At 48.7% G+C, this 13,426-nt stretch overlaps 2 protein-coding genes across 3 annotated transcripts in view; both read left to right on the plus strand.

Annotated features, from left to right (window-relative positions):
- Window positions 1-13,426, plus strand: part of GNAL (G protein subunit alpha L) — a 90,920-nt gene that overhangs the window by 74,735 nt on the left and 2,759 nt on the right. For both annotated transcript variants that reach the window (XM_061170356.1, XM_061170357.1), the window contains 5 exons: window positions 10,169-10,223; window positions 10,996-11,069; window positions 11,501-11,559; window positions 11,823-11,943; window positions 12,692-12,822. In XM_061170356.1, coding sequence (XP_061026339.1) covers window positions 10,169-10,223; window positions 10,996-11,069; window positions 11,501-11,559; window positions 11,823-11,943; window positions 12,692-12,822 — 440 coding nt within the window. The remainder of the gene's footprint in view (window positions 1-10,168; window positions 10,224-10,995; window positions 11,070-11,500; window positions 11,560-11,822; window positions 11,944-12,691; window positions 12,823-13,426) is intronic.
- CHMP1B (charged multivesicular body protein 1B) lies at window positions 984-2,626 on the plus strand. Its single transcript, XM_061169409.1, has one exon. It carries the CDS (start codon window positions 1,118-1,120, stop codon window positions 1,715-1,717), a length of 600 nt encoding a protein of 199 aa, XP_061025392.1. The 5' UTR covers window positions 984-1,117; the 3' UTR covers window positions 1,718-2,626.

Below are 13,426 nucleotides of genomic sequence, written 5' to 3' on the forward strand. Positions count from 1 at the left end.
GGGATGGTGAGACTTTGGATTAAAACTATCTCAAACAGAATTACTCTCAGAGTTCATTTTCAGCCTAGCTCCTTAGGGCAGGTTGGGCCCTGCTATGTTGTTATTGCTGTATGGGAGGAATCTTCCTAAAAGAAAAAAGCCACAGCACAGTCTGCTGCCATCTGAAAGCCTGCACTTCTAAAGGGTATAATACATAGTGACAGTTTTGATCTATGCCAGTGGGTGTGGGTCCCAGTACTTCAGCATCCTCTGCCTGCATAATTTAAAATGACAGTTTCGTGTCAAAATGAAATGTGAGTGAAGTTCCTTGGATATTTATAAACTATCAAACAGAATCATGTCAGCAAAAGATGGGTCTTTTATTATTAAACCACACAAGGATTTTTGTATGTTTGGAGTTGCTGGCAACTCATCTACAAGCTGACCTTCAGCCACAGCATAGACGAGGTGGTCCGCGGACCAGAAGGTATTTTCACCCACTGCAGTAAAAGGATGTCACAGGCTGCAACCAGATTGTCCTCAAAGACCGAGGCGCAGGTCAGTGATAAAACTTTTTCTGTTTCGTACTTTTAATTATTAACGGTCCACGTTCCCCTGAGAAAGTGGAAGTTGCCAGAGCAGATGGAGAAGGCTGTGGTCTGCTAACCTCAGGACAGCTTCCTGGTTTCCAGCCTCTGGCCGGACACCTCAGGCCACCAAGTTTGGACAGTTTTTACGTGCAGCTCCAGACAATCCTGTCCGTGCCTACGAAAGTGTGTGGACACGCATTTCCGTGAATTTACTAATGCTTCAGTACTTTAACAACTGGTGCGGGTGGGGGGAACTCGGTGCAGACGGCGAGCGCCCAGGTCAGCGGAGCCGCGGTCAACGCTACAACATCTAGCCGCCTGCGCCCAGGTCCGCCTGCTCCAGGTCCGGGAGCCCCGCCCCCTACGCCGTGCGCCACGCCGGCCCCGCTCCCGGCGCCGAGCGATGACGTCACGGTCTGCGCCGCGTGCGGCAGAAACGGGAAGTGGGACCAAAACAAAGGAGCGGCGGCCGGGAGCGGTCTTTTTTTTCCTACCTCCTCCGGCGTCCACCTCAGCCCTGGCCGCCGACCCCCGGGAGCCGTACGATCATGTCCAACATGGAGAAACACCTGTTCAACCTAAAGTTCGCGGCCAAAGAACTGGGAAGGAGTGCCAAAAAATGCGACAAGGAGGAAAAGGCCGAAAAGGCCAAGATTAAAAAGGCCATTCAGAAGGGCAACATGGAAGTTGCGAGGATTCACGCCGAGAACGCGATTCGCCAGAAGAACCAGGCGGTGAATTTCCTGAGGATGAGCGCTCGGGTGGACGCGGTGGCCGCCAGGGTCCAGACGGCCGTGACGATGGGCAAGGTGACCAAGTCGATGGCCGGTGTGGTTAAGTCGATGGACGCGACGTTGAAGACCATGAATCTCGAGAAGATCTCTGCCCTGATGGACAAGTTCGAGCACCAGTTCGAGACGCTGGACGTGCAGACGCAGCAGATGGAGGACACGATGAGCAGTACGACGACGCTGACCACTCCCCAGGGCCAGGTGGATATGCTGCTGCAGGAAATGGCAGACGAGGCCGGCCTCGACCTCAACATGGAGCTGCCGCAGGGCCAGACCGGCTCCGTGGGCACGAGCGTGGCCTCGGCCGAGCAGGACGAACTGTCCCAGAGGCTGGCCCGCCTGCGAGACCAAGTGTGACCGCGGAACCCGCTCTCAGGCGTCCCGGCCGCAGCCACCTTCGAAGACGGATACTCTACGCTAGAAACTCGGAACCGGCCTGAATGCTGAACTGCTCTTACTCAAGATGCTTCTACCTTTGGGTTTTACAGTGCTCTCCAGATACACGAAGACGTCCCAGGCCTTCTCCACTCTTAAATGGATTTGAAAGTTCTGTATAACTTGTGATCATGTGTATTTTTATAGCTGCCTTTTAACAGATCTGGATAATTTGGCGTATATGAATCTTTCTCAAAAATTTGGTCAAAACTCTAGTTCCCGTGTATTCAGTATTCTGCCCGAATTACCAGAATTGAAGGTTTTCTTTTTAATTTTGTGTAATCGGTAATATCTAGAATTGACGGAGGTGATTACTTAGGTTGATTACAGCGCTATCAACACCTCATTAAGAGATTTATTTTATGGGCAGTGCTATTCTGTGTATCCTTTGTTTATTGTCATCAAATCCAGACTACAGGTGACTAGTCATCTGTTCTCATAACTTACACTAAAATTACTTTACGACTTTCCAGCATAATGTTCAGTTACTGTTTACGTCCTATAAATTTTTCTTATGGTAGTTGTCTTTTTATAACTGGAAAAAATGCCATGTAACTTGCATTTATCATGAGAAAAGTGTTCGTTTATGGTTTTAAGATTTACAAGGTTTAACGTTAGTATCACAGTTTTTTCCAAGTGAACTTCTCTCTCACGTTTCTAGTTATTTTCCTATTTAATTAGACTTCTTTTAAAGTATGGCAATTAGCATGACAGTCACATTACTCTGACGTTGCCAAAGAACCGTTGATTGGTTTGAGAAAGCCCTGGGACTGGGTGTGTGTAGGTTTTGTTTTGATTTTAATCAAAAATAGAAATAAAATTAGAACTGCATTTTAGGTTCTAATTATTTGCATTTATTATCTTGTCTTAAAAGCAACAGCTCTTTTAAAACCTCGGAAATACAAGTTGGAGTGTTTGGCTTAGCCATGCAAATCCCTTACACATACATGCAGCCGCCTGGAAGTCTGGGAAGGACAGATGCAGGGTCAGACGATAGGCTCGACCCTCTCAGGCCAGAGCCCAGATGTGCTGCCTTCCATCTTTCTGGAATGGTGGTGTGTAAAGTAAAAGTGAAAAAGCAGAGCCTGTAGCTACCACTTTCTCAGAGCCGCAAAACATGGAGAACAGCAACTTGCTTTTGCCTTGGCGAGCATATTAATCTAAGTTAAACACTTAAGGATATTTTAAATTTCCTCTTCCCTTCACTGGAGAGAATTCCAGTATTTCAGAAAATAATTAAAGGGACTCTTCCAAGCCTTTTGAAAGATTGAGAACCAAGTGTTCACTGTTACAACATGTCCTCCTGTATGAATGTGTGTGTATTAAGGGGGAAAAAAAAAATGAAGAGTTGTGTGCAGATAAGGACTGACCCTCGTATATAAGTGTCATTATGTCTGACTGGATGTTGTTCCAAAGTCTTCTGTAAAGGACACCTGCCAGTCGTCTGCCCCAAATCCTCTTTCTAGAACTAGTCCCTTTTGGTGTCTCCTCTCATCCACAAGGTTGCCCAGAGGCAGCTGTGTGTGAGCACAGCATGAGTCCTAACCCCTCTTTAGACTGAAAACATCATTACAACTTAAATAACAGCTTGGTGTTGATCCTTTGGTAAATTGAGGACCCTTTTATAGTGCAGATAATTCCCAACAAAACTAATATATTTTGTGAGATTAAACAATGCTTATATATGCTTGAACTTTCTTAAAATATGTTCATTTCAAACTACATGAATGTACATTTTTATGAAACAAATATTTTCAAAAGCATACCAGGCCCATGAATTATTTCCTCAGTTTTGCAGTTGATGAAATGCTGGAATATGAACCACAGAAGTTTGTCAAATAAATCACTTTAAACTGCATGTTATTGCATACTGAGTGTACATCCTGTTTACAAAGCTATTTAAGGAAAAAGAACTCAGAGGTTGATTTGGTTCAGAAAGCATAGTATTTTTCCAGACTCACCTTTAGCACCTGAATTTCTGTTTGCATGCATATTTCTAGAAGCCCAAGTTGCTATTTCTTTACTGTAATAGTTTCTTCATGGCAACAAGGTTCTTCCTCATACTGAAACTTGCCTAGGCTAAAGAGAGAATTTCCAAAAGGATCCAGCTCAAACATACCAAGGAAATGGTTCATCTTCTATGCAACTACTAGTATAATTTTTGCTCTTATTTCTCCTTTGTATTTTTCTGCCTTCAAATTCACAGTTTCCAAATGGATTTAGAATAAACTTTTAAGTTTACTTTAGGAACTATTTAGTTTATTTCAGTTCAGATGATAACTGCACTATTGGAGACCTTTCTTACTACAGTTGCTTCTTCCTGAAGGAGCCTTAATGTGTGTGTGCCTTTCAGATGAGGGTGCCGTGTGCCCACCCTGCTGTCTTCGATTTGGAAAGGTGCCACCTAAAGTAAGCACCCATCTGACAACCTTATTCACTGAACGTGGTCTCAGGGTCAGCCAGACAACCTCACCTCATTGAGCAGAAGTGAGGCACCTCATGTTCTAGATTTCCTCCTCTGCAACAGGCATGACACCCTCTTGGAGGCGTTTCCGTAGCCAAAATCCAAAGCTCAGGACCTCGGGTGCTGTTGGCAAAAAGCTGCAAGCCTGTGGTCATTGAACAAACTGATGAGCAGGCCCCCATCTCTTTTTTTTTTCTTTTAATCAACTGGTTGGAATGAGACGGTGCCTGCCTGGTGTACTGGGGTTTGTTTTCCTACAACCAGACACTAGGTTCCATGTGGGGCAGGACCAGTGCATCTCAGTCATGGTTCCTGGGCATCAGGTGGTATACCCAGCTCAGTAGGTGTGAATGCAGATCTCCCTTGGGTGCTGTCACTCGTGACCACGCCCAGAGCTCCCAGTGACAGCATCACAGTGGGTGCGGGGGGCTCAGCAGAGCCCGGATGTACCCTCAGGACCACCCTGTCCTCCTCCTCCATCGTGTTTCTCCAGATGGAGATATTTGCTCCTGCTCTTCAGGGTTTGTACATCCTCCGTCCCTCCTGAACGGTGTCAGGACAAACAGTTCAGCAGTGTTTGTTGAGAACTGAATACAGTAAAAGATTTAGACTGAGGTGTGTCAGACGCTGGCTGTCTGGGGCTTCTTTCTAGAAATAAAGACATGCTTCTGCCTTAAACAGTCCTCAGTGGAGTTAGGTAGATAAGGCACAAGCAAAAAGAGGAAAATACACCAGTGTACACAGGTGCAACAGAGTCATCAAGATGAGTAATGTCAGTGCTCTTTACGCACCGTGTGTTTTATACCTCAACTTACACAAGGGGGGAAATCACGATGTAAGGTGTGTTCCGAGCTAATCAAATCATGAAACAAACTACATGGAGGAGGATGGGATTATAGTGTCCTAAAACTGGTTTCTTTTTTCTTTTCTTTTTTTGTTTTTTGAAGCAGCACTGGCTTATGACACATAAGTTTCATGTTTACAACATTCTACTTCTGTACACACTACAGCAAGCTTGCCACCAAAAATTTCGTTTCCAGCCATCACCTCACAGTCGATCCCCTTCACCCATTTCCCCCTCCCCCTGCCTCTCCCCCTCTGGTAACCACTACTCTGTTCTCTGTATCTACGTGTTTGTTTTTATTTGGTTTGGCTTGTTCATTTATTTTGGGGTTTTGTTTATTGCTTTTTTATAGTCCACGCATGAGTGAAATCATACTGTATTTTCTTTCACCATCCGCCTTACTTCACTTAGCATAATACCCTCAAGGTCCATCTGTGTTGTCACAAATGGCAAGATTTCCTTTTTGTGGTTGAATAATATTCCTTTGTGTGTGTGTGTGTGTATATATATATATATATATATATATATATATCATATCTTCTTTATCCATTCATCTGTTGATGGACACTTAAGGTTGTTTCCATATCTCGGCTATCGTAAGTAATGCTGCTATGAACACTGGGGTGCAGATATTTTCTGGAATTAGTGTTTTTATTTTCTTTGGATAAATACCCAGGAGTGGAATTGCGGGTTCATAAGTGGTTGTTCTATTTTTAATTTTTTGAGGAGTATCCATACTGTTTTCCACAGTGGCTGCACCAATTTACATTCCCATCAACAGTGTACAAGGGCTCCTTTTTCTCCACATCCTCGCCAACACTTGTTATTTCTTGCCTTTGATAACAGCCATCCTAACAGGTGTGAGGTGATATGTCATTGTGGTTTTTGTTTGCATTTCTCTGATGATTAGCAGTGGTGAGCATCTTTTCATGTGCCTGTTGGCCACCTGTGCATCTTCTTTGGAAAAATGTCTCTTCAGCACTTCTGCCCATTTTTAAATCATGTTGTTTGTTTTTTTGTTATTGAGTCATGTGAGTTCTTTATATAGTGTGGATATTAACCCCTTATCAGATATATGATTTACAAATACCTTCTCCCATTTGGTAGGTTGTCTTCTTGTTTTGTTGCTGGTTTCCTTTGCTGTGCAGAGTCTTTTTAGCTTGATGCAGTCCCATTTGTTTATTTTTGCTTTTGTTTCCCTTGCCTGAGGAGACATATCTAGAAAGATACCGCTAGGACCAATGTCAAGGAGAATACTGCCTATGTTTTCTTCTAGGAATTCTATGGTTTCAGGTCTTGCATTCAAGTCTTTAATCCATTTTGAGTTTGATTTTTATGTAGGGTGTGAGGTAGTGGTCCAGTGTGATTATTTTCCATGTAGCTGTCCAGCTTTCCCAACACCAGTTATGGAAGAGACCATCCTTTCTCCACTGTATGTTCTTTGCTCCTTTGTCATAAATCAGTTGTCCATATGTGTGTGGGTTTGTTTCTGGGCTCTCAATTCTGTTCCATAGAATTGGCTTCTTAGAAGAGGTTGGGTTCAATCTGAGGCTTCAAAGAAAAAAAAGTGGGGATTACACAAAGGTCTGAAAAGCCAAAAACTATGTGGGGATTTGACTGGAGTGGAGGGTTTGACACCAAGAAGAACAAAGAAGAGATGGGACGCATTGCAAAGGGCTCGGAGGCCAGATTCAGGGTGGACTTCACTCTGAGGGCGGGAACAGCATGTGAGTCATCGGGTATGCCATCCAGGTGACGGGAGAGGACAGACCAGAGCAGGGGAGGAAAAGGCATGATGCTTCTCAGACATCCAAGGGCGCATGGGTCACTCATCCATCCCAGGCTCTGGCTCAGCCACAATCCCGATGCCCGGGCTCTGGTCCGAGGACCACCTCTGACGTGGCCTGGATCTCAGCCCTGCTGCATGTTAGATCAGGCTGGTGCTCTGTCACTACTGCTAACATTTTCCTCCAGTATTCTTTACATCAAGTAAATAAGCGTCATGAAGTGAATTTCGGTAAGACACTGAGAAAAGGGTTTTACTTGTGTCGATTTAAAAAAATGCACAACATGAGAGTTGCGAGTTGTTTTATTTGGGGCAAAATGAGGACTACAGCCCGGGAGACAGCATCCCAGATAGCTCTGAGAAACTGTTCCAAAGAGGCAGGGGGGGGAGGTCAGTATATATGTGGTTTTGGTGAAGGGGGAATACATGCAGCTGAGCACATACTATTTTGCAGAAGGTTTCTGCTAGTCACGAGGAGCAGTTGTCACCATGAAGGATTTTAGTGCTTTTCTAGATATGAACAGATACAAGAATTGGGCTCATAAAATTGGCTTCTGAAAACATCTAACTCTCTGAAGACCTGTTCTGCCAGTTTTTCCCAGAGCACAGAGTGCCTTATTTTAGCTCTCTACCTGAACTCCTTTCAGGGGGTGTTGAAAGTCAGCAGCTGCAGCAGCACAAGAGTTAATCCTTGTAGAGGTAGATGGCAAGTGCCAATGGAAAGTGCCAATTTGTAGTTGACACTTGGCTTGACACAGCTCCGACTTGCTGCATTTTTCATAGAAGAAATCATTTTAAGTACATTTTAATTAAAGGTCGTTGGTGCTTTTCCTGAGATCCAGTTGTTCAAAGGCATTTAACAGGATAGCTTCATCTTTTCACCATCCCCCCTCAACCCCCGCCCCCCGCCCACAAGAACCCTGCAGTTTCGAGTTACTGGGGTGGCAGACAGAGGAGAAATGAACAGCGAATTGCTGTTTCGTGCCAATGTCGAGCAGAGGGGGATCCCAGTGGCCAAAATAAAAACACTTCTGTAAACACAAATATCCTCAGCTGTAGCAGGAAACAGTGAAGAGAAATCAAAGTAAATTGCTTTTTAACTGCTTTTCTTAAAGTGACCATAAGGGTGGGGGCGGGGGTGACATTTCTTTTTAATATTTATTTATTTACTTATTTATTTGGCTGCACCGGGTCTTAGTTGCGGCATGTGGGCTCTAGTTCCCCAACCAGGGATCGAACCCAGGCCCCTGCATTGGGAGCATGGAGTCTTAACCACTGGACCACCGGGGAAGTCCGGGGGGCGACTTTCTATAATTGTATTTTGTTATTGTCCTGCGACTCTTTATCTAGTGGGAGTGAATGGTCTACAAGTGGAATTCTTAGATCTTGTTAATTTTTCGGCATAACAGGCAGTGGCGTATTTAGGGAGACAACCTTTTAAATTTTAGTCATACAAAATTCTGTGCATGATTTGGAAAATCCTTTTAAAACTCCTCTCTCTATATATTATCTTAAGAGCCCCGTTTTGAAGAAGTCCTACTACAACATGCGGGAAATACACCAATTGAATGAAAGATTAAGTCAAAAGTCTGGCAGAAATCAACTGCTAGTCTTTACTCCTTAGAGAGGCTCTCAAATGTCCGGGGAAACATTCACATCCGGGGAATTTTCACATTTTACTTCATTGCACAAACTTGAAATCCATGAACTCAGAGGACTATTCACCATCAGTAACAATTCAGAAGATGCTCTGGGAAATGTTCACTGATGCCGGTCAGGTCTCAGGTGGTTAAGTACCAGAGCTGGAAGGAACCCTGGACACCCACCCTGGGCTCAGGGGTGGGGACAGATGGTATATCTTTCCTTTGTCGCGGTCAGGAAGTGGTCAGGAAGGTACTCCCACCGCGTCCTTGGGAAGGCGGTCTCTGATCTTTCAACAACTTCTGATGTCTTTTTTGTTAACCACACTTCATTGTTTCTACTTATACCCGTTATTACCATCTGAATAGATTCACCCACCCCCTCCACCCTGTCTGCATCCTGTTTGAAATCGGGCGCCTCCTACCCTCTAACCAGAGCTGAAGGCTTCATATTTGGTTTGATTTTCAGTTCCTTCCAGCCCTTTCGATCGGAGATGATCAGTGTCTGTATCACCTTCTCATATTAGATGTCCCTGCCGAGAGGACAGACCACTTCTGCTTCAAATTATTACATCCATACACGGGGAAGGGGGGCGGCTCATCTCCCCACCGGAGCCCCCAGGTTTCTGGGCTATAGTCCAGAGCCCCTCCCCACCTCGGCAGACACCCCTCCCACTTCATCACAGACTCAAGTCTTCTTGCCCCTTTCCTTTCCTGCTAGACAGTCAGGGTGGACTTTGAGGTGCCCTCCACTCCACCAAATGCAAGGCCGGCAAGGACTGGGCCAGACGGCACTGTGGTTTTCAAACCAGACTCAGCTCTCAGGGGTCCCCTCCTGTGGCTCCTCCAGGGTCTTCTGCACTCCCCCCTCCTCCTGTGAGCAGCTCAAGGGCCTGCAGTGCTGGCTGGGGAGGGGGGCTGTGCGGAGGTGGGGAGGTGCTCCCCCCTCACTGTGCAGAAGCTCACGGGCACACAGGCTGGGAGGAAGGCCCACCATTACTTTACTCCAGATACGGAACAGTGGACCCCGAGCTGTCCAGGCAGGGACTCCAGCCGAGTCCCCCTGATCCAGGTCACATCCACTCTCCCCAGGGCCGGAGCCCCACCTCAGCCACAGGGACCCCCCCACCAGGAGAGCCCGGGGCACTCAGAGCCCCGCCCGCTCCTCACACGCTCTGCTGTCCCCACCCCTCGGGAAGTGGTCCTTTGCTCACTGGTTAACCAGCGCTGTGTCTTCCTGTGTCGGTTACAGGCTGGGCCTCACAGCCCCCTGCTCACTTCATCCCACAAATATGCAGGGGCTGGGCTGCCCCACAGGCGCTGGGGAAACCTGGCCAACAAGCCAGATCTGCCCTGTGGGTCCCACATTTGGAGGGAGAGACAGACGATAAACAGAAAGACAAATACATGTAAAACCTGTCAAGGGAGGGCAGAGGCCTGGACCCCCGCTCCCCCACCACGACGGATCAGGACCCTCAGGACACTGACCTGCCAGGGAGACACGTGTCCAGGAAGAACGCGGGAACCTGCTGGCCCGTGGCTGCCCCGTCCCCCTGGGCTCATGCGGGCCCCGCACACCTGCCCCTCAGCCCAGAGGCGGCCCCAGAGCGGCCCCAAGCACATCTGGCTTTCTTTTCAGCTTCCTGGAGAGAATTGACAGCGTCAGCCTGGTGGACTACACGCCCACGGACCAGGTAGGTGGGGTTGGGCTGCGACCACGGCCCGAACGGGGGGACACTGGAGGGTCTCTGTACCCTCGGGGCCCAGCCGTGCCCCTCCGGGAGGCTCCCTGCGCCCCCCACCCCCCGAGGTCTGAGCTCCTGGTCGTCCTCTGGAGTCCATCCCTCTACGAGGCCGACCCTGGGAGCTCAGTTACCCTGGCCTTGAGCCTGCCCCTTGAGTCTGTCCTCACACTTCTCATCGGGCTCAGAGGGGCCACCGCCCTCCACTTCCAGAGTCACTGCGGTGGCCGATTTACATCCTAATGGATCTGGTAACCAGGAAAGAAACCCTGACACCTGACAGGCCAGCAGAGGTGTCAGCCTTGTGAAACTGTACGGCTTTCTCATCCCCTTGGGAACACATCATCTTTTACCTTCGAGACTAGAACTGTGAGAGGAGAGAGAGTGAGTCTGACCCGGAGCGGCAGCTGGTGGGACGGGCGCCTCTCCCCAGACACTGGCGGGCTGTTGGGGACACGGTGTCAGTAGGGAACACTCAGGAGTGATTACAGGAAGCTCCTAAAGGAAAAAAAAGCAGAGCCATCAAGTCTCCAAGACCAAACCAGTACATTAACTGTGACTTTCTCTGGGGAGTGAGACCGAGAGCATTTGTCTCAGTTTTTAAGTCCTGTTTCTTTTCCGATGGAGGGAATTGCTGTTTGGGACACTCGCAGCCTATGACTGCCCCGGGCTCTCCTCCTGAGGACAGGGGTCACTTGTTTGCTTCTCTCTTCTCTGCCCCCAGGACCTCCTCAGGTGCAGAGTTCTGACGTCAGGGATTTTCGAGACACGATTCCAAGTGGACAAAGTCAACTTCCAGTAAGCATGTGGGCAGGACCCTCCCGCGGGGCCCCCAGGCCGGGGGTCGGGGAAGCGGCCTGGACATCGGGCGATCCCGGGCCTGCAGTGCTGCAAACCCGCGTGTGCGCCCGCAAGCGCAGGTGTCAGTGCAGGGAAGGGAGGCACTCGAGCCCGGTGGCCTCAGGCAGGTGCAGAGGAGGAGGACGCAGGCAACGGGCTGCCCAGGGGGAAAGAGAGCCAAGTGGCCACTGATCACAGGGCTAAGGGCCAGGCTCAGAGAAATACCAGGGTGTGGACACTCATCTGGGCCAGACTGGGGAGGCCCCGCTGGGCCCGTCTGCGAGGTCACCTGGGGAGCAGAGCCACGGGCCAGGTGGAGGGGGAGAGCAAAGGACGGATGTCCTCCCGCCCCTGGCTAACGGCACCCCCCAACCCGTGTTCTCCCCCAGCATGTTTGATGTCGGAGGCCAGAGGGACGAGAGAAGAAAATGGATCCAGTGCTTCAACGGTGATTTCTCCCTCTCTCAAGAAAATGGGGACAAACCCACACTCCCTCCTGCTGCTGTTTCAGTAGCTTTCAATCCACTCACCTATCAAGTGCCTTAACCATGAGTCCCGTGAATACAGAAGTTAAGCGTCCTGGGGTCACACTGTCTCTGCTAGTTTGGGGGCCCCGGGTCAATCCTGCGATCACAAGGGAGCTCTCCCCGGACATGGGTGGCCGTAACTGCTCTAAATAACCAAGGTGCCTCCCCCACTCCTCCCACCCAGACGTCACCGCCATCATCTACGTGGCCGCCTGCAGCAGCTACAACATGGTGATCCGGGAAGATAACAATACCAACCGCCTGCGGGAGTCCCTGGACCTTTTCGAGAGCATCTGGAACAACAGGTGACAAGACAGTAAACTCGGTCTCCCGCTGGGTTTAAAAATGCCTCTCAGCTTGCTTTCATCTTTGTTCTCCGATGCAGTCCTTCCTTGTGATAAATCTTCTAAAACCATAAGAAGCCTCTTTCAGTCCATTTACTGTAGAGACTTACTCAAGATGGGGGTGTGAAGCTGATGGGACTTTGTCAGGAAAATCCAGATCTCTGTTTTGGAAGCCTGTTATATACGGTTCAAATTTGGTTTTGTTTGGTTTTTAAAATGCAGAAAGTGCCCATTTAAAACATCCGCTCATGACTCGATGACCCCTGAGCCCCTCCCTCGACTTGTCAGCAAAATGACAGGTCCCCACCCAGACCCTCAACACCCAGCTCCTCGCCCAAGAGCCGCAGATGCCCTGCGTGACCATCTATTCTGTTTCTGTTGTTGTGAGAGCTTTAACTTCTCCTGCTTTTCTGACCCTTTACTAGTAAATTACACCACACAAATCCGAGCATATTTATTCCTGACGTGAACCTTGGCTTTGGTGCCAGTACAGCCCTGTGGAGCTGAATCCTCCTCCTGAGAGTTTATCCTCATGAGGGAGTCTTGTGTGCAGATGGAGTGGGGGCTGAGGTTCCGGGGCATCAAATAATCCCAAGCTCGGCACCTCGTCCGGAGGGCAGCACGTTGTCCTCTCCATGGATAACGCCTGCGACAGAGGTGCCTGCTCAGGCAGTGGACCCACACCTGTGTGTTTCCTGCTCCTTTCCAGGTGGTTACGGACAATTTCCATCATCTTGTTCTTGAACAAACAGGATATGCTGGCAGAAAAAGTCTTGGCAGGGAAATCAAAAATTGAAGACTATTTCCCAGAGTATGCAAATTATACTGTTCCTGAAGACGGTAAGATTCCAAAACAAGTATCTTGCGATTAAGGGAAAGAATTGTTCTTTCAATAGCCCTGTAACTGTAATTCCTACGGTTCTGATGAATCTAGGAAACAGTTAATTTAGATCAATCTTCTTGACTCCTGCCCCACCCTTAGCTTCTAGAGTATTAAAATGTCCTTAGGGTCCCATTTGTAAAATTTTCAGAGTTCAACTTGGTCCACGCTGAGCAGGAGGAGGAAGGGCAGCTTGACGTGAATGCGGGGTTTGTGGGGAAGCTCTGCCTCCCAGGGCCCTGTGTCGGTCGGTCCGCCTGGACCTGCCTGCTGACCCCGCACAGTGACTGACAGGGAAGTCGCTGTCTGAGCCACTCTGGCCAGGCCCGCAGGGACAGGGCAGCAGTGACCTCTGTCCCGAGCCGCCCGCCACCGACCACCGTGTTGAGGCCTCTGTCCCCAGCGATGACTTTGGTCACAGCATGGTGACTTCATCGGGTGACCAGCCATCCCGGGAGGCTGTGAGGCTCCTGGGACGTGGGAATTTCAGTGCTGAAGCCGGGAAGGTCCCGTCTGGCAAACCTGGAGGAGTCAGGACCCATTTCCAGTGGCTGCTCTTGGGTT

Source organism: Eubalaena glacialis, chromosome 15, assembly GCF_028564815.1.
Source record: "Eubalaena glacialis isolate mEubGla1 chromosome 15, mEubGla1.1.hap2.+ XY, whole genome shotgun sequence".
NCBI classification, from domain to species: domain Eukaryota; kingdom Metazoa; phylum Chordata; class Mammalia; order Artiodactyla; family Balaenidae; genus Eubalaena; species Eubalaena glacialis.